The sequence below is a fragment of the Syngnathus scovelli genome, chromosome 7 (assembly GCF_024217435.2).
Source record: "Syngnathus scovelli strain Florida chromosome 7, RoL_Ssco_1.2, whole genome shotgun sequence".
NCBI classification, from domain to species: domain Eukaryota; kingdom Metazoa; phylum Chordata; class Actinopteri; order Syngnathiformes; family Syngnathidae; genus Syngnathus; species Syngnathus scovelli.
The window spans coordinates 4,870,633-4,890,000 of record NC_090853.1 but is presented as its reverse complement, the minus strand read 5'-3'; the positions used below and the strand labels follow the sequence as shown (position 1 = coordinate 4,890,000).

At 46.6% G+C, this 19,368-nt stretch overlaps 1 protein-coding gene across 3 annotated transcripts; it reads right to left on the bottom strand.

Annotated features, from left to right (window-relative positions):
* Nucleotides 1–1,781: 1,781 nt before the first annotated feature.
* b3glcta (beta 3-glucosyltransferase a) lies at nucleotides 1,782–17,498 on the bottom strand. Of its 3 annotated transcripts, XM_049725153.2 has the most exons (16): nucleotides 17,223–17,498; nucleotides 17,080–17,131; nucleotides 14,717–14,760; nucleotides 11,160–11,202; nucleotides 8,643–8,752; nucleotides 8,428–8,504; nucleotides 8,062–8,173; nucleotides 6,832–6,968; nucleotides 6,695–6,758; nucleotides 6,390–6,521; nucleotides 6,014–6,083; nucleotides 5,650–5,763; nucleotides 3,487–3,586; nucleotides 3,092–3,211; nucleotides 2,512–2,656; nucleotides 1,782–2,112 (listed from the first exon to the last, which is right to left on the bottom strand). In XM_049725153.2, the coding sequence occupies exons 3-16, from the start codon at nucleotides 14,753–14,755 to the stop codon at nucleotides 1,954–1,956; spliced, it is 1,422 nt and encodes a 473-aa protein (XP_049581110.1). In that variant the 5' UTR covers nucleotides 14,756–14,760; nucleotides 17,080–17,131; nucleotides 17,223–17,498; the 3' UTR covers nucleotides 1,782–1,953. The 3 variants fall into 3 exon arrangements, with proteins under 3 accessions (XP_049581110.1, XP_049581109.1, XP_049581111.1); XM_049725152.1 differs by lacking the exon at nucleotides 17,080–17,131; XM_049725154.2 differs by lacking the exons at nucleotides 14,717–14,760; nucleotides 17,080–17,131; nucleotides 17,223–17,498 and adding an exon at nucleotides 11,350–11,468.
* Nucleotides 17,499–19,368: the final 1,870 nt, after the last annotated feature.

Sequence of the window (19,368 nt, the reverse complement as noted above, 5' to 3'; positions counted from 1 at the left end):
AAAACCTTTTGATACCGACTGAATTGAACACAACACAAACATTAGAGAAGGGATGCGGCCAGTTGAAAAGGTACCACAAGGCTGATATTGGTTTGGAACCTTCGTCCTGGTTTGAGACCCCAATTTGAATCCCTCACCCAGTCTTGAAAAAGAACGCCTAGACCAGTGGTTCTTAACCTAGGTTCGATCGAACCCTAGGGGTTCGGTGAGTCGGCTTCAGAGGTTCGGCAGAGCTGGTATGTCTTTGCCCCGCCCCCGCCCCGCCCCTGCCCCTGCTCCTGCCCCTGCCCCTGCCCCGCCCCGCCCCGCCGTCCACGGATGGCCAAACACACCGGTAGCACCCCACCCTTGTCCGCGGATGGCCGAACACACCGGTAGCCGCTCCCCTTCCGCGGATGGCCGAACACATTTACCTTTTGTATTGTTTACTTGACAACAAAAACAAAACTTAAAGTGTTACCGCATCAGAAATAATGTCTAATCCTGCTTGATATTGCATTAACTGACTCCTGCAAAGCGTCATCCCACGAGTATCTTATTTTGTGAAGGTCAATCAATTTGTTCTGGCATTATTGCATGCAGTGATATCCGCCAAGCTAGTAAGTGAAAGAATAAGTATTGACCTTTAGCGTGTATGTTTGCATCGCTTTGCCTCGCCTACTGCTGTAAATCCCACATTTCAGGCATTTTTCCTGGATTTTTTTTTTTTTTTTAAAACTCCATCCACGGTTTATTGCAATAATATCAATATTACATCCAATCAGGACATTTGCACAAGCAACACGAGTAACAAATAAATGTACAAAACTACTTTTTGCTAGTGTAGGCTTCTGAAGTACTTTTTATCTGCACTATTTTATTTTGTGAAAGCTCTCTTGAAATCCTAATTTAAAATTTGATCTAACCCTTACCTGACCTGAGCCTGACACCCACAGTATTAAATATAAAATAGTAAAGAGGACAGAAAAAAAGTAAGCTTTCACTTGAGAACAGGAGCGTCTGCCAGTCTTTTCAGATAAATTAATGATAGCAAGCCCCAGAGGTGAAGGGAAGAGAAAAACAAAAAAAAGAGACTTGACTGTTCCATCACTGTGCAGCAATGTGGATCCAACATTTTAGATTTGTCAATTTATTTCCTGTCTTGAATCTTTTGGAGGACTTGATCCAGCTAGAAATGTACGTAATATTTAATATATATATATATTTACTATTTGAAATGTCAGCCAGTCAGAGCAAGCAGAATAACTACACTCGCGTTTCTCGCAACTCGATCGTGTTTTATTTCAGCAGTAATCAAAAAGAAGTAATTTGCGCCTCGTTAAAATCCACCTCTTAAGGCCTCCCTGCTGCAATTTGCTTTGCGCATTTGCGCTCGGCCTCTTTTATTCCGGCTGAGTGGGCACTAATGAACCCGAAAAGTAATGCCTCGCTTTTATTCTTACGCCTGGAGAGTCCTTGCACCCCCCCTCCTCTTTCACAGCACATGACAAGCAGATGTTTGGGAGCTGTAGTTGTGCGATAATGCCTGTGAGATTTAGCGCTTTAATTCCCAGCTGTGTCATCGCTTCTCACGGCCACCAACGAGCGAGCGAGTCGACTCGAGGGACAAACAAAGAATTTGTCAAAAGATACATTGTAGCGCGTGTTTGCCATCCTGTAATTGTGTGCTGAAATGTCATACAATGATGCTAAATATAACCTGAAGTCATTTTCCCAGACGAGCGCACACGCATCAAAGTCACGTGTATGCGTTCAAAGATTACTCATGCAGGCGAGCGGGATTAAAAAGCACATACATTTATTTAAAAATAGATTTGACAGCATGAACGGGGAGAACGTTGCCCGTCCGTTTCCATCTGATACTGAACATATATAAATATTAGCAAGCTCATAGCACACGCACGGCATTGTTGCTTGACTCCAAGGCTCAGTCGTGGGTTTTATTTTTTGATTTCACAGCTCCGTCTTGATGCTTTCATTGGCCGGGCTTTTATGGCGGCCGTCCCTCAGCCATTGGTTAAAGACCACTACGGGGTCGCTGTTCCAATGTTTGTGGAAAGAAATGGGCACCTGGTGAGCAAGTAAGTCCGCTGAATAGTCCTCCGGCCGGGCCTGGGTTAGAAAAGACACAATCCAAACAAAGATGGCTTTTGTAATCACTTTTAAGACTGCTAATTGCAATAATCTGCTGGAGGGATGCCATAAGGTACTTAAAAGTCTCTGAAGCACTACCTGCAGCAGATAAATGTGATGCTTAATTTAAAAAAAAAAAAAAAAAAATATATATATATATATATATATATATATATATATATATATATATATATATATATATATATATATATATATATATATGGTTTTAATTAATTATATTTTTCTATAAATTAATTGATTAATTTAAAAAAATTAACAAGGCTGCCCGGAATGCAATTTGTGTTTTTGCTGTTAGTGCTGTTGTTGTTTTTGAAATACCCCCCATCTGTATACAAAAAGCCTTTCTTGGTCGGTCACCTGATGGAAAAGCGGACTGTGCGTGGCGGGAACGTCGAGAGCGTTGAGGCACATTCCCAGCACCATGTCGTCGGGAGCGTCGTCGCTGTAACATTTGCAGCCGCTTTGCAGGAGCCGCGCCACCGCTTCCCTGCTGAACACCATGCTGCACAAAAGAATCATAATCAATGAAAAGGAAACGTGAAAGTGTATTTTTAGCAGCCGTGCTTCGACACACTTGGCTCCCAAAAAGGCTACGGGTGCACGCTCGGAGCTGTTGACGACGCGAGTCTGAATTTTGGTCTTGTGGCAACAACATGGAAGAGATTTGCTTTCTTCCCAAAGGGGACAAATTAAATCCTCAACGCGTGCCCGTTGATGCTTACGCTGAACGTTTACGAGTAGCATCACAACTCGAGCGCGACGATTACGACGCACTCGCATTTAAAATCTGAGCCGCAAACCGAAATGCGTAGCTTGCAAATGGAAAATTCACGCCGCTGGCTGAGTGGCGTTTTTGAAGCGAGCGGGTTATGTTGAAACGACAGATAACGGGATTTGCGCGATACATCCGGCGGGGGCGCGTGTCGGCAAAGCTTACCCGCCGCCTCCCGTGATGTAGCTGTAGCCTCCCTGGCCGAGGCCGTAGCCGTAGCGCTCGCCCAGATACACGGCTTCCCGCGGCTGGTAGCAGCTGAGCAACGATCGCAGTCTGGGGAGGCTGACACACACACACAACTCATCATGATAAGTCCACAAACTCCTAACACACAACTCATCATGATAAGTCCACAAACTCCTAACACACACATCATCCACAGGTGCGGGAATACGTGCGGTCCCTCAGGCTGTACCGCACGTGTCCAGCATTCCACATGGAGAAGCAACTCGACGGACAGAACGTGAAGGCAGCCGACATTTTAAAAGCGTTTTTTTTTTTTTTTTTTTTTTTAGGGACATCTGTCACAGTATCGGAATATGAAGCGTTTGCACAACCTGATCAGCGTGTCGTCGTCCACAATGAGGAGCCACTCGGTGTCGGGGACGGCGCCGCTGACGAATCTTTTGAGGATGGCGAACGTTTTCCCGCAGTGACCTGCAAAGGCAAGTTGCCATTTTGGAGATTATTTTATTTTGAAAGGACGGGAGTGGGCTGACAGCGCTGAAGGAAGAAAGACTGACTTCAGAAAAAGTCAAAACTAGTTTGAGGACCAAACTGCAAGCGAGAAACGGTTAGAAAAATTTAGAATTACAAAGTCAGAAATGAACGGGCCAGTTCAGAGCCGTGAAAACCAGTTCACAACCAGGGCACTGCTCACTTCCAACAGTTATTGCAACTAAGACCAGGCAGGCAGGCACGCACGCCATCTTTGTCCTCATCGGGGCTGAGCGGAAAATCCCCGGTGGCAAGACGAGAATAAGACGCATGACTGGATTATTTATTATGGGGCAGGCAAGGTGTTGTTTTGTGTCTCAGCTGGCGACTGAATACACAATAAGAGCAGACACCTTGAACCGCTGACAGGGAGGAAATCAAAAGCTCATCTTTTTGTATTTTTAGGGGGGGGATGCACAAAGGCGCCGAGCCCGGCTTGTTTCCGAGTCGGGGCGGCTCGCTTTGAGTGACGTTCGGCGCCGGTGGGAAGAGCGGGCGCTTCCTCGTTGAGGCGCCTGCCGTTGGCTGACATCAAAATGCCAACGCTGGCCGGGATGTTATTTTCGCGAGAACACGGCGACTCGAGCGGCATTCTCGGCAGGTAGTCAAGACGCAAACGTGACATTTCCTTCATCTCATTTGCCGACGCTTCGTAGAGGAAGCTCTAGGTTGGCTGCTGACAATAAGTCGCGCCTTCTTGATTCGAAGAGGCAACCACTGTAAAATGTACAAATCCTACATTAACTCATTCACTGCCATTGACGACGATAGACGTCAACGATCCATTTTAACTGGACTGGCAGTGAACGAGTGAATAACACGCATAGCAAAGCACCAGTGTTTATCAATGAACTCTACCACAGTGATTTTCTTTGCTTTTTTTTTTTCCTGATGTTCTGCTTCTACGCTGCTGAATTATGCATTAAAGCACTTGCGCCCGTCCATCATTCGGCTCAGTTCACATCTGTTGACCTCCGCTTGACATGGACGCACTTTCACGTGCCAGCGCATTAATGCGCTGCGTGCCAGCCAAAGAGAAATAAATTCGGTAAGGAATAAAAAGCGACAGGAGAGCGGCGAGGCGAAGATGGCTGGTGACTGCCGGGCGTCATTAACATAACGCCGCGGGTTGTCGTGGCAAAAAGAAACAGACAGGAGGAAATGATGCATGTCCGTTTGCTTTGAACTCACTTGTTTTTTTTCTCGCTCCCAAGGATAAGTCATCTCCTCTCTATTTGGCATTTCTTATTAATTAACATCGACCAACGTGAAATTACCTGTCAATGAAAGTATTGGCATGCATAGAAACGGAAAAAAAAAAGGTTAGTTTTGAATGCAGTTTAATCTTGGCTGCAACAACCCATCAATTAGATAAAAATGGAATGTTGGCAACGATGCATATTAAGAATGAATTTAAAAAATATATTTTTTTTTTAACCCCTCCCCAAATTCTTGGGAATTCTCAGGAATACGTTTTTAACATGTATTAATTCAATGTCCCTCTTTTGCAAGTGCCATGGAGTGTTGAGAAGATGTATAAAGTGTTTTGATTTGGGGAGCGGTCGGCAAAACTCGAAAAGAGAGGTTGAACACGGCGGAGCGGGTCTCCTACGCGCTTCGCAGTCCGTCGCGGTCTGCCGAGCAGCGTTTCAAATGGACTCGGATGCCTCGTTACGCCTGCCCGGCGTCACGGATGGAAAACTACCCATCTTTGCTCCTTTCAAAGCGACTCCGAAGCCCCACGCTTCATCCCTTTTGAATGCAACACCACAAGTCTAAGGCCGTCTTTTAGTCGCCGATAGCGATCGGCTGTCTGGGATAATTCGGCCCCGAGTGGCCGGTAGCCTCCGGCGAGCGCCGGGCACGCCGTTCTGTCAAAGCAACTTTATGTAAGTGACACAGCAAAAATGGGAACTTTAGGACACTCAGGAGGGGAGGAACACAATTATTTTTTTGTAGCCCGTGGCTAACTAGCTAGTTTCCATTCCGCCGACTGCGCTCACCTCTCTCGGTGTTGGCGACTCCCAAATCGATGGTGGGTATGGAAGCGTCGGCGTGGTCGCTGTAGTACTCCAGGTAGACGGCGTCCCTCTCCCAAGTCTTCTTGATGACGGGCACTGCGTTACATTGGAAGATAATCTCTTAATAAATAGCTACAACTCACAAATGGCAAGGAAAAAAAAAACAGATGACATTTAGACAAGGGATGGAAAATTGATTTGACATTTACAGCAGCGCCTGGCTGCAGCTGGAAATAAAAGCTTTTCACGGCAGTGCCAATCAAGCTTCTGCATTTTTAGGTTGAGCGGAACAGAAGAAGGGAGCAAACCTTCGGCAATTGGAAGGATGCGACAAAGCGACACTCACCTCGTTCTTTGTGAAACTTCTTGCATGTTTTCACGGCGACAAAGACGTTGTCCTGACGTACCGGCTCACCCTTTTATGGGGAAAAAAAACAGACTTGTCAAGGACGCAGGAGGCAAGTTGAGGTTTTTGTTTTTTTTCAGGTTATTGTGATGTAAATGAAAACTAGCTATTGTTGTTGCACTTTCCAGAGAAGAAAATGGGAAAAAAATCAAACAGCAAAGTGACAGATACACAAAGCCAAACAAACGTGCGTGTCACACTAAGGCTAAGGCCGGTGACACCTCGCCGGCCTGCTGCCAGATCGGAACTTCTTGTGTGCCCATTGTGTCGGGCTTTTGTTTGCCTGGCAACTTTTGCTGGCGCGACAAATACTCACGCAAGGGGGGGGCTCGGGGCGCAGCGCGGTGGCGCAGAACTTGGCCCTCGGGGAGTCCTCGAGCTCCGTGCACAGCTCGGGCACGGCGGTCAAACGAGGACCGTTGCCGTTGTCCCAAATGTACAAGGCCACCTGCCGGGACACATGTGACCTGCAGTGACTTCAGTTTTTTTATTTTTATTATTGTTTCTGCAGATTTGATACAGAAACATACTACGGATTTCATGTTGGCGTATTTTTTTATATATTTTTTTTTAGTAATGGTCATACTGCACTATCATCAGAAGAATGAGAACAAGACACACTTCGTGTTTCAGGTCGATGGTGAAGTCCGATTTCAGTGGCTCCTCTCGGACTTTGTTGGCGAGCCTTGAAAAAAAAAAAAAACTTAATTGTGATCTTTGAGAATCTTCAAACACAACGTTGACATGCGCTCACTCACCGGACTAGCAGGGGGACACTTAAGGCCCAGGCGGCAGCAAAGTCGGGGTATTTGAAGACGGACGGGTTCTCGGCAAAGGCGTAGTGATGAATGATGGTCGACTCGTCGTCGTGGAGCGGCTTCCCCAGGAACCATTCCTGATCAAAAGCACTTCTTGGTAAATCACCCAAAAGACTGCCAACGTCCAATAAGAGCCGCATTTGACTGAAGCAAAAAAATTGATAAATAGAAAAGAAAATAATTTATTTAATTAAATCCATCCATTTTCTGAAGAAATAAAAATACAAATGAATAAACTAAACATCCTTTCACCACAAAATGGGGGAGAAAATAAAAATATGAATAAACCAAAGTTGTGGCTGACCTGTCACGACCTGTCACGACCCTATGTCCTATGTTACCATGGTTTCTGTTGGCGTCACCCCTCCCCTCCTGTGTTACCTCAATCACAGTCACCTGCCTCTTGTTACCTGTCTTGTATTTAAGTTCTGTCTGCCCCTCACTTCCTGTTGGGCGCTTCAACACATCTATGCGGCAGTGGGGCGTACGAGTGCGGTAACTCCGAGCAGACAGCCGACCACATCATCAACACCTGCCCCCTATATAGACCACCCTCGGAGGTCGGCCGCTTTGACCTGGGACCAGAGGTTGATGTCTTGATGTCCTTCTTGATTCTTTTGCTTCCTGTCTTTGCCAGTTCTGTTTTGGTTAGCCAGTCTGTCAGTCGGTCCGTTAAGTTATGTGAGTTTGCCGGTTCTGCAAGTTTGTTCCCCTTATCCTCTCGTCCAACTATCTTTCCCTTTCAATAAACCCCGGTCCAAGCTGCATTTTTATATATATGTTGGGGTTTTTCTTTTTTTTTTTTCTTTTGTATGAGTTCTGACTCATACAAAATTGAAACAATCCAGGAAGTGTCTGTGTATCCACCACATTTGAACACTTCGCTACTCAAACGCTGAGTGCTACTACAAGTTTTTCTCAACATTCGACCCACATTGCCAGGAAAAAAAAAAAGTGGAAAAAGATCAAATTGATACCACCAGACAGGAGCCTTTTTAATTAGCACGACGGCGGCAGAGGCGGCGACACGACTGCCACGTCTGTCGAGGCGAGCAGATGGCGGAGTTCCTAATTGAGCAGACGCTTTGTACCTGACGCTTGCTTGCCTTTTTTTTTTTTCCTTCTCTCTCTCAGAAAGACAGAAGGAAAAAGTTGGAAGAGACGGCTTACTTTTTTCTCGTCAAACTTGGCGAGCGCTTCGACGAGCCTCGTCGTCTTTACGCCGGTCTCCTCTTCCAGGAACACCATCCACGAGGAATTCTTGCCGAAGGTGCGAGACAAACTGGGGGCGCAGAGAAATACAGTTTGAAAAGCAACTTTTTTTTTTTTGATGCATCTCATATTCCCTCTGGCCACTTGGAACAAGAAAAAAAATGGAATTCACGCGAGAAGCTCACCCTAATTTTTTTTCCGACAAATCCTCAAAGCGATATAGCCTCATTTTCTCAAAGAGAATAAGAACCGGCGGGAGGAAAATCCCAAATTGTGGGCGAGGCAAAACTCAATGAGCAAAATTCCTTCCCCCATTGAACTCACTAAGGCAGCAGAGGAAGGATGCTCCAGTCTCCCTCATTGTCGGATAAAGTGTGAAGGAGCAAAACCGCCGGCGGTTTCTGCAAGACAACAACGTAAAGAACTTTACATTAGCGTAATATTTTTCTTTTTTTGTTTTCTTTTTCTTTCCAGGATGCGATGAAGACGCTCCCAACATTGCAACCTAGCTAACTTGATCGAACCAGCGCGAATCTTACCTCGGACTGAGCGTGCGCCTGCTGGAGCAAATCCTCTCGCCGTTTTTCAGCCCGCCTGGCGTGGAAAGAGTTGCTCTGACTTTGGATGACAAACACCATCTGCTGAAGATCTGCCCCACACAAAAAGGCCCCAAAAGTCAGGAACCATGCGTGTGTCATAGCGATCATGGCCTCCTCCTGCCATCAAACATTTTATTGGCCGACACGGCAATCGCACGCTTGTGTTGTAAGACGACGGAGTGAACAGCTGCTGTACGCGTGTCATCATCTCGCGCCCGTCTGGTCCAATTAATCATTGGCGCGTCATAACCACCCGCTCGTCTGGACCAAAGCACTCCAAGCGATGCGCGACTTCGAGTCTCGCCACTCACAATTGGCTCCACCCTCCAATGATCTGCTTGCCGTTTTCGTTTTTAGTCACCAAAGACGGACACATTTCGGTTGGAAGAAGGCCGCACGAGAGCTCGGGAGGGTCTTCTGCGTTTGTTTGGGCAGCCAATATCATCCGTCACTATTGCAGACATTTAAATGGATGTCACATGAAGATAAATGGCGGGGGGGCGAGCCGGCCGCTTTAATGGCGACATCAGAGCCGGAGCGGCGGGCGGTGCACTCGTCTGTGAGGCGAATGTCATCGCCGTGGAGAAAAGAACCAGATTATATCAGCGGGGAACACATTCCCTTTATGTTCCGTGGCGTCCAGATTGATGTTGCTGCTTCCTGTCAGAGTGAAAATTGCAAAAAAAAAGCCTCTAAGATTATGTCGAATAAAATGGAGGTGAGTGGCAGGAACAAAAAGCGAAATATTTTAAACTGCTATGGATGGCCATTGCTTTTTCCACTTTTGACATCTGTTTGTCCTTGTGTCGACAGGCGGCTGTCACGAGTCGGGACACGTCGGCGGCAGCTCGGAAGAAGGCCCGGCCGGCCCCAAATTGCACGAAACACATTTGCCGGCGTTTGCAGGTAAGAGGCTCATCAATTGTTATTTCCGCCTTTTGGACTCATTTGGCTTTTAAATGAGCGGCGCTGCACATCGACAACATCACCACTTTAATCTAATCATAGTGTACTTGAAGATAGGATCCGCACGAGATAAGTTCAAATTGGAAAAAAGGAAGAAAACTCAGCTAGAGCAGGATTTTCATCTGCAACGTTTTCTCGACTTGGATGTAATCGCGGTCGGTGGCGAAGGAAACTACTCTCGGTAGAAAAGGCTCAAGGCAACGACCTCCTTTGCAATAACACAAAATCAAAGTTGCGCTATCCCAGGTGCACAGCTCGTCACTCACAACAAAGACCCGATCGATACCCTGACAAAGCGTCCGAGCTTAGAGAGCAAACCTCCAAACGTCCTTCTGCTTAGCTCGCTAAACGGTCCAGCGCTCACGTTTGCCCAAAGCCCCGACTGACAGCCCAATCAGATAAACCATTTCCCAATCCATCATTGTGAAGATAAAATTGTGCCCTGTGCCTTGGGGCATAAAAAATAAAAATGGGGGTGGGGCTAATTAAGACGGAACGCACGGGCAGGCTTTGGACTCAACACTAATGGTTTTCGATTCATCATCAAATTGCAGGAGGAAGGGAACATTGTGAAAATCAGCACCTGCCAGCATTCGGCCGCTCGTGAATACTCAATGCGGCCGGCTTTGGCTGTCAAATACCACCGGAAACGGGCTCGCCGCCACCCATGGCGAATGTGCTCTCGTCCGTGCCAGGTTTGGGGTCATCGCTGGTGAAAAGTGATCAGTTAGAAAAATTGTGCCAGAGTAGCCTTCAAGCTTTCATTCAAGTCACGAGGCAGCTTTTTGGTTTGGAGTTAAGAGATGAGACTTTCAGGTCACCTTGGAACAGATGAAATGTCCAAAGGATTGAAAGGGGTTAGGCTAAAATATAAAGTCTTGGCTATTCAAGTGAGGAGGAGCACGAGGGGAACCTGTGCTTCTGTTGTGGCCATGTCAGCCTGGAGGTCAGCCGGCCGACACTGATTAAAAGGATCAAGGGCGCTAAAGTGAAATATGTTCCGCATCTGGAGATGGCCAGCAGCTGGGCTGGCCCAAATCAATAGTGACATTTGCCAAAGCGGGAAGGAGGGCGGTCGGGCGAGCGCCGTGACCCTCGGGCGCCGCTGTCAGTTCAGCGGAGGGGTGCGAAAATGAAGGTGTGCATGACTCAATGGTCACTGTGATTCGTGCGTGCGTGGTGCCCAGGCTCAATCTCCAATATTGCAAATACGTATTTCATGGGAGAAAGAAAGACTTGTAGTTTCTGTCATTGGCGCATAGCTTGAGAAACAACAAGTCGATGTGGGATTTGCCAAATGTGACTCAGTCGGCATGGATGACTCAAGTCTGTATGTTTATTTAATAAGCAGCGCGAGTCTGCTGGTTTTCTACCATGCATTCATATTTATAGACACGCATTTGTACTCGCTTAAAGCGTCATTGCAACACCGGCTGTCGTGTCGGCACTTTCCTCGATTTTGTTTGTTTCCTTTTTTGTGATTAGACTCACCGAGTCGCCTGGCAGGGATCCCGTGCGCATCTTCTTCCAGAGTCTGAAAAGTAGAGAGAGAGAGAGGTTTTTCATTATTAAGTCTGACAACAAAGAGCGGGGGTTGCACAACAACAACTCAAAAGTTGAGAAGAAACTTATACGTGGTCGCTTTGCAGCAAAACATCACAGACGCCACACGAGTAATTACCACCACGGAGGAACGGCGACAGGTTCGCCGCAATGCTAATTCCGCCGATAGCGCTCGAGATGACGAGGAAATCGATCACAGGCCGAGCGCAACTTTGAAGCCTTGTCTTTTGTGCCGGGAAACTGGCGAAGTATTAATAGATAATGGGCAAGAAAAAAGAGAGGCTTCTTTTGATTCATGACCAGCCACACCCAAGTGTAGTTAGCCAATAGTGTGTACCTCAAAGGGGCGTGGCCTATCAGTCTACGTGTGAGTGTCTGGGCGTGAGCTGTGACCTACAGCAGCTCCTTGAGAGTGTTTTCATGTCTTTGGGTGCTTGATGGTGTTACTAGATTGTTTTGACTTTTTCCCCCCCTACCAATGATGTACTATACTGCAAAAATCCATTTTAAAAAAAGGTCACTCGAAAATCACTAGGGCGTGAAAGATGAACCGCAGTATGACGGCGGTTCACTGAATTACTACTGCCTGCATGACTGGCACGCTGCTCAAAGCACTTTGTCCTGCTTTGCTATTGTTCTACTAAAGCGCCTCTGTAAATAATAAAATCTTGCCCACTAAATAGTCTTGTTGCTACCTCGAAACAAATCGAGTGTGACGGATTGCAAACTCCTTGATATTCCACCTACATAACAAAATAAGTGTTATGTAAGCGATCAAGATGCCCTGAAAGCCCTTCGCTTTGGAAGCTCTTCACACATAAGCTCATGCCTTGCGCCACAATCCATCCCCGAAGACACACACTCACACACACACACACGCACGCACGGATTGCATATGTGTCAGGTCACATTAGCTTTGCGTGCGGTGATGGCGAGACCCACTCAAGGTTGCAGGTTTGCGAAACGCCGCGGCAAAAATCTAACACTCGACTCTAACACTCAGTGGAATCAATTGCGTACATTAAAATACGGTCAAGTGCTAGCGATTAAAAAAAAAAATGGAAGGATAAGAGGATGAACTACAAGTGTCTGAAATTCCAAAGCTATTTTTTTTTCTGTTGCAAGCGCAAACTGGACTTTTAAGTGCGATTCAAATGCTTCACCACTAGATGGCAGCAACAACTTTCCCAGTATCGGGCCCAGTCGGTTTATGTGGTTAGCTTTGCGTATATGTCGTGGCATTTTTTTATTTCTCAAGCATTCCTTGTCACATTTTGTCTCCTCCAATGGACGTTGGGTGGATTCAACTGGGCAGTACGTATGTACTTTGGCGAGATGGTAACTTGTATTATTAGTCACACTCCATCACCGTAGCGACTTTATTGCGCCATGTGTAATTACGCGCATCCCGTCAAGGTAAATTAAGGATGTAATTAAGTAGCGGGAGGCCGGAAGAGGGGCCGTAACCGTAGCAACAAGCACTCGACTGCCCACTGTGGGCCGCAGTAGGAAAAAAATTAACTACTTGAATCTGAATACACTATACTTGAACGCTTCATTGTTGAATTATTTTAGAATATTTAAATTTACGGATTTTAACATGGCGGCCAATCAGAAAAATATGAAGTAAGGGGAGACATCGTTCACTCAGATTGCACGCGGCCGTGGCTTTTATTATGAGCGCTCGCTCGGCTCAGCTGCCAGAAAACGCACCAGACTGGAGAAAATTGTTGACAGTGGTCTAAATCTTGTTGCCCCGGGCAACCGCTGGGTTCGGAGAGGAGGGGGTGACTGTCACCGCACAGCCTTGCCGTGTGACTCATTTGAAGCCGAAGCGCTCGAATGGCTGATGAGCGGCGGCCACAATGGCTCCGACTTTTAAGGTGGCCATCATTAAGCTGCTTAAGGACTTTTGGGTCAACTCAAGCATTCCATGCTGCGGCATGCCGTGACGGAGGAAGAGCTGGCGGCGCATCGACACACCGTCCATGCAAATGATTTTGCCGGAAGAAGAGCAATAAACAAGGATTTCAACATCATGATGCAGTTTTTCCATCACAGGCGCCTCCACAATCTATGTCGGAGTCCAAACTTTGATTGCTTTTTCCTGAAAATCTTCTCCAAGCACCTGCGGGACCAAACGAGCAGCGAAGCATATCGGGATGAGACAGGAGCAGAGCAGGTGAGTATTTAACCAGATTATTTTTTTCTCATGTCCGGCCGGTTGGCGTCGGGAGCGCTTCCTCGTCTCATTTTTACCTCGTTTGATCGCAACCTTCATCGAAACAACTCGGAGCCAAACAGTGATTAGATCAGACGCGCGGCGTTGCTTTGAGAAGATTAAAAGCAAAATAAATTTGCCAAGTTTACAAAACTAACAAGCCTGAGTAGTAATTAGAGCCCGAGCACGAAACCGTGCCGAGGCCCTCTCGGAAATCACATTTATTATTCTTCTGAATATTTATCCGCCAATTCACACTTGATCCAAAGCGACTCTTTGGACTGTGCTATTATTCAAGCTCTGCTTCCGCTTTGGGCCAGAACTAATCTGGAGCACTAGCATGACCCAAAAATGTGCATTCCTTCTTAATTTGTTAGTGTTGTCTTGTATTTGAGGGCGGGGTGCTAACAACCCTTCGCTTGTTGGTCCAGATTCTGACAAATGCGCTACAAAAAAATGACGACCTTCTTCCTGCTTTGTTTCAAGGTCCAAAGATGTCAGAGTTTCAGAGACCGCCACGTCTAAGAATAGATGTAGCATTCAAAAAAATGTCAACTCTTTTTTTTTTTTTTAGAACGTCCGCACACGTTCCTGTTCAAAAGACTCGACTCGAATCACAAAAGCGGCGACTCGAATCATATGACTCGAGTCGAGTCTCCAGTTGTTTGGTTAAAATTTCCCAAAGAGCCATCATGAATTTGCATTCATTAGCTTCACCTTGACTTTGACTAAGTCGAAACGCGCGACGTGAGAAGTCTTTCCGTATTTTCCCGCTGGCGTGCCATTCTTTTTTGTCTTTGAAAGAGAACGCGTGCGAGTCGGCCCGCTGTCACTTTGACGCCGCTTGTAAGCTGCTCGCTCATTCTGTCTTTGTTGAAATCTCACAATGCCACCTTTCCTCAAGCCTTCTATACATTTGGTTGAAAAGTTCATACAAAGGCAAACGAGATCCGAGAGGGCCGTTTGGCACCCCCGCCCGGCCCGGCCCAGCCGAGCCGGGCTGCAAGCAAAGAGGCTCGCTGTCAACATGCTCGCGGCGCGCCCGAAAAGCAAAAGCGTTCATTATTTATCACGCTGCAAAGTGCCAATGTGAGGGGAAAAAAGCAGCTTTTTGATCCCAAAGCAAATCACCGGGCAATTAGCGACGGGGGGTGGGGAACCTTTGTTTTCTTTTAGTAGGTAATTTAAGTCTTAAAAGCAAACAGGGCAGGAAGCGCGAGTGAGACTTCACCTTGCCAGCAGATGAGCCGGAATGCTTGCTTACCTGCGAGGCTTCTTCGGAGCTGCCGGCGGCCAAGAGCATGCGACCTGCGGCGAGAAAAAAGAAAAAAAAAAAGAAACGCCTTTTAGACACATTTTCTTGAGGCCCTTTCGGAAAATTTCAGAAACTCTCCCTCAAAGACAACCTCGTCCTTGAATTTCGAAGCCACACATATGGTTGTGAAAAGTCGAGAAGAGATATTTTGGGGAATCGAAACGATTAACATAAATCTTTCTGGCGGATACATATTTGAGTGCGTGTCGACTGCATCGTCATCCATCATAGTTTACAATTAGGCCGCCATGATCGGTTTCTTTCCGGCATTGATTCGAGACCTGCATCTTCCGCGTAGAGAAATTCCCAAGAATCAATACGATAAAAAAAAAAAAAAAAGTCGCCTGTTATTAAATGAGACACGACGCCGAGAGCGGTTGGCCACGATGGTGACCTCTATTAGCCGGCCACGCTGAGAAAGTACAAAAAGTGCTGCGCCAGCTGTTAGAGGACAACTCGGGAGCGTTGATGAAGACATAAAAGGCGCCATTCGCCGGGAACGACCGGCCTGCAGACGTTCATTATGCAGCCGGGTTCGGCATAAAAACAACGGACGGCAATATATGACATTGTTTTGTTTTCAAAGCCAGTCAGCGAGCGAGCAAGTGAGCGTGTGTGCGGTGGCTCAGCCAGATGTGATTCCTGGCGCTGAGGGGGAATCTCATCTATTTTTCAGAGCTCCTGTTTGGCTTCCAAAAACACTTTTGGTGAGCGCTTAAGATTGAGGTGAACCCACGGACAGGTTCAAGAGCACACACACGCCGATGACGGCGGGTCAGAGCATCGAGACAATCCAGAGCTTGAAGGAAGGCGACGTTGGAGAAGGTGTCGCGTGGTAGCGGGGAAGCTAATTAGCCACCGTCAGCGTTAAATGAGGAGATGGAGGAGATGATGATGGAGGGCGGCCCTCCCGCCGTGCCGCGAGTCAGCATTTAAATTCTGAGCTGCGCGAAGAGGACGGCGGCCTTCAAAACGTAACTTCTTTCAAGTGGATTTGCAAAGTAGCCAAGGCTTTTTGTACGGCACATTCCAACATTTTGATGAATGAGCGATTTTTTGGAGCGATAGAAAAAAGGTAATTCAAGGGAGATGTTTTTGTTTTGTTTTTTCCCTGAAAAGAAGCAGACATTTTTAAGGAAGCGCAATGTACGGCAGCTACATTCTCTGTCGCCCTTCGTAATAATTATTGATCCTCTTTGCTGCATTCTTTCATAGCGGACGTAGAAACGGACTGAAGGAGATGAATGTATGGCTGTGCAAAGATTCCAGCTTCTCAAACGGAAGCCGCATAAAACTCACTTTCCCTTTTCAAAATGTCACAGTTGGAAGGTAGCCCCGATGTTTGCTGCTGCTGCTGCTGCTTTTAATTCTGAGCTCAGCGTCCGCCCTCTCAAGCGCACATCAGGGAGGACACACACACACACACACACACAAAAACACAGCAACAACACTCGACAGTAGCAAAACTGGCACGACTGGACAAGCACACACATTCCTGACCTCTTCCTGCGTGCCGCCATTTATATTCTACACAGACAAAGATGCCCTGAACCCACTGAAACACATTTGTGGCAGACAAACAAGCTTTTGGCACAGGCGGCGCAGTATCGTGCGGTCACGTGACCGCCGCCCGTATTGCGCACATGCTTTGTGGGGTGGCTTCATTAACGTGGCAAGCAATTTCTGGTTATTAAATCAAATGGGAGCGCGAGGCCTGTGCCAGGAGACGCAATATGGACGCCGCCCCAAGCCAAGGAGCATATTTGAGATGAGGAAAAAAGTCATAGCACAAAACTAAATAAAAATGTCAGGTAAAGTATGCTGACAAAGTTCATATTTACACTCGGTCGTGGTTCACCTATTTGCAGAGTTTTTTTTCTTTTCTTTGCTGAGGTATTGGTTAAATCAAACATCAACGGGTGCAATTTTTCTCTATTTGAAAATGTATCCAAAAAATGGAATGGATAAATAGAATTTCAATTCATTTGAATATCCATCTAAAACATCCCCGTTGTTTTTATTAAAACACAAAGCTGATTATCTTCCATGATACAGCAATTCATTCTTAAGGATAACTTATACTAATACTAGTGTATCGTGTCTAATAACTAGTGTATGTGCATGATGAATATTTGAGGTAAACAAATTCATAAACTAGCATAAAATGGCACCACGTTCTTCCTGACATCACCAAGGAGTTTCAAAAAGTCAAAGGTCAACCCCCTCAAAGTACACATAGGAACTTTAGTATTTGTACTCCGTTACTTGCCCCCACTGGCAGTTGTCTTTTTTTCTGACGTTCCAGTACTTACCCTGCAAACTTCCTCTGGAAGTTGTCAGCGGCCACTTGTGTAAACGTCACGTCTTTTGTGATGAAACAACAACAAAGCATTGTTGCAAAAAAAAAGAAATAAAAATAAAGTCAAAGCGAAGTGAAGTGAGGGCGGCCACTCACCGAGGGAGAGCAACAGCAAGCCCGCGACGTGCCACTGGCACTGCTGGTCGCGAATCATTGTCGTTTCGGTTCGCCGAGGCCCAGGGACACCGGTTCCGGCCCCGCACGGGCAGCTCGGCGTGTCGGGGGCTATCTAAGCGCGGCCGCAAGGCACATACGACGCGAGCGTTGGAGCTCCGAGCACTTTGACGAGCAAACGGGGGAGTGAAGTGAGGAGCGAGGCAGAGCGCGAGTGGGAGCTCTCGCTCCGCTTTTTCTCTCTCTCTTCTCTCGTGGTGATAGGCAGCATCGTCACTCCACCAGCGCGACTCAGGGGCGCCCTCTGGCAGGCCAGGAGAGACACTGCACCCAGATTTGGGTCGATGCATCGATATTTGAGAAATCAGCTCGATTTCTTTGTCATTTTTGTTTTTAGATAAACACGGATAAGGAAAATGGGTGTTTTATTTTTTATTTGTATCCCTTTCATGAGCTGTAACCTTAATGTTAATGTGTCCCAATGATGCTTGAAGTTGTAACGTCCGTTCCAGAGCACGCTCGGCCTGCACTTCCCTGCGGCCACACCCCTTTCGTTACTGTAACGTCTGTCACCTGCTTCCTCTTGTTACCCTGTGTATTTAAACCCTGCCCGTGTGTTTCTCCCTGTCCGTGCCCACTGTTCTGTTCCTGTCCGTGCCCAGTGTTCCTGTTCCTGTCGTCTGGTTTTCTCCCGGTCTGTCTGGAGGCTCACGGTCAGAATTTTAACCTCTTGTCCAAGTGGACTTGTGTCTGTCGGTCGGTCTCTATCCCGTCTGTGTCTTCGGTTCCCCGCCTAGCTCCCTTCCAACTCCCTTTCCCTTCACTAATTCCTGGTTCAAGCTGCATTTGGTCTCCCTGGCTCAACTCATACGTGACCGAGGTTGCCTGGGGCTTTATGCAGCGGTTGCTGCTCCGGCCCTAATAAAAAATGAAAACAAGTGTACTATTTGTGTGATAGTTACGCTTTATAAAATCATTCATTATCCAAAGTGCTTATAATCTATTGCTGTTCTCCACATGTTCAAATTTATAAAGATTTTTTTGGGGGCTGGAACAATTTAATGGTATTATAGTTTATTTCAACGCGGAAAATATATTAAGGGAGCTCTGCATGCTTATTGTGGATATTGTGATTTACGGTTGCGTCAAACTGCACTGCATCATACTGAGACGTGATATTTTTTTTGGTTCCCCTATAGCACCAGTCACAAATCACATCCATTTGAGACAGAGCGTCCTCATTAGCATTTTCAAAACTGGAATGAAATCAGTCGCCGCGCACGGAAACCAATCGGGGAACGGTTGCTATTAGTTACCACTATGGAAAAGAAATATCAAGCTCTTGTCTTAATCATAGCGTAGTGTTGACATTAGGATGTGTGAAGAGGAGGAGGGGGAGCAAGTTAAGGTGGAGATGCTAAAGTGGCGCCTTTAAAGGATCTCTGCGGGATTAATGCAGACCTCTCGCGCTTGGCTGGCATCGTACACGATGGCCTGTGCAAAATGCAATTTTGCACGCATTCCCCGTGATGCAACACGCTGTTATTTCCACATCTAACGACACTGTTTATCCCGCGCACACGCATCGCTTCTTTCAGCCTCACTGTGTGGCGTGCAGACGTTCTGCACAAGGTTTGAGAACTGCACGTGGTAATCAATCCTTTAACATCAAGTTACCAAGTAACCATCAAAAACGTGCCTGAGTTTTTGTTAATATGCGCCTGACTCAAAGGGTATTTGGACAGTACAAAAAAAATACCACTCAGAGCTTGACCACATTTTTTTTAATGGAGGGCTATAAAACAAACCAAGGGATGTGCACTTTTTTTTTTTTTTTACAACCTTGGCTCACTGTCCCTTAAATTGCACTTCCAAGTACACTTCCCCATCTTCCAACCGATACGAAGTGATCGGGTTTATTGGAACCCAAATCCTGCGGTCGCTGCAGATTTTCTCAGGGAACGGTCACCGTTGATGGCAAAGTGTCTACCCTCGGATAGGGCCATTTGAAAATATTTTTTCACATTTAGTTCCTGGCATGGCCAAGCTAAAGCCGTTTGCAGGCCCAGCTTTGTGCGCATTAACTGCTTTGGAAAGGTTACACCAGCTTATTATTAGCCAATAAAAT

Excerpts from the sequence above, each read along its gene's own strand:
- b3glcta (XM_049725152.1), bottom strand. The coding sequence starts at position 17,280 with ATGATTCGCGACCAGCAGTGCCAGTGGCACGTCGCGGGCTTGCTGTTG. Across the intron at positions 6,084-6,389 it reads GCCCCGAGCCCCCCCCTTGC|GGTGAGCCGGTACGTCAGGA; the intron begins GTGAGTATTTGT and ends TCCCCATAAAAG. Across the intron at positions 3,212-3,486 it reads GACGACGACACGCTGATCAG|CCTCCCCAGACTGCGATCGT; the intron begins GTTGTGCAAACG and ends TGTGTGTGTCAG.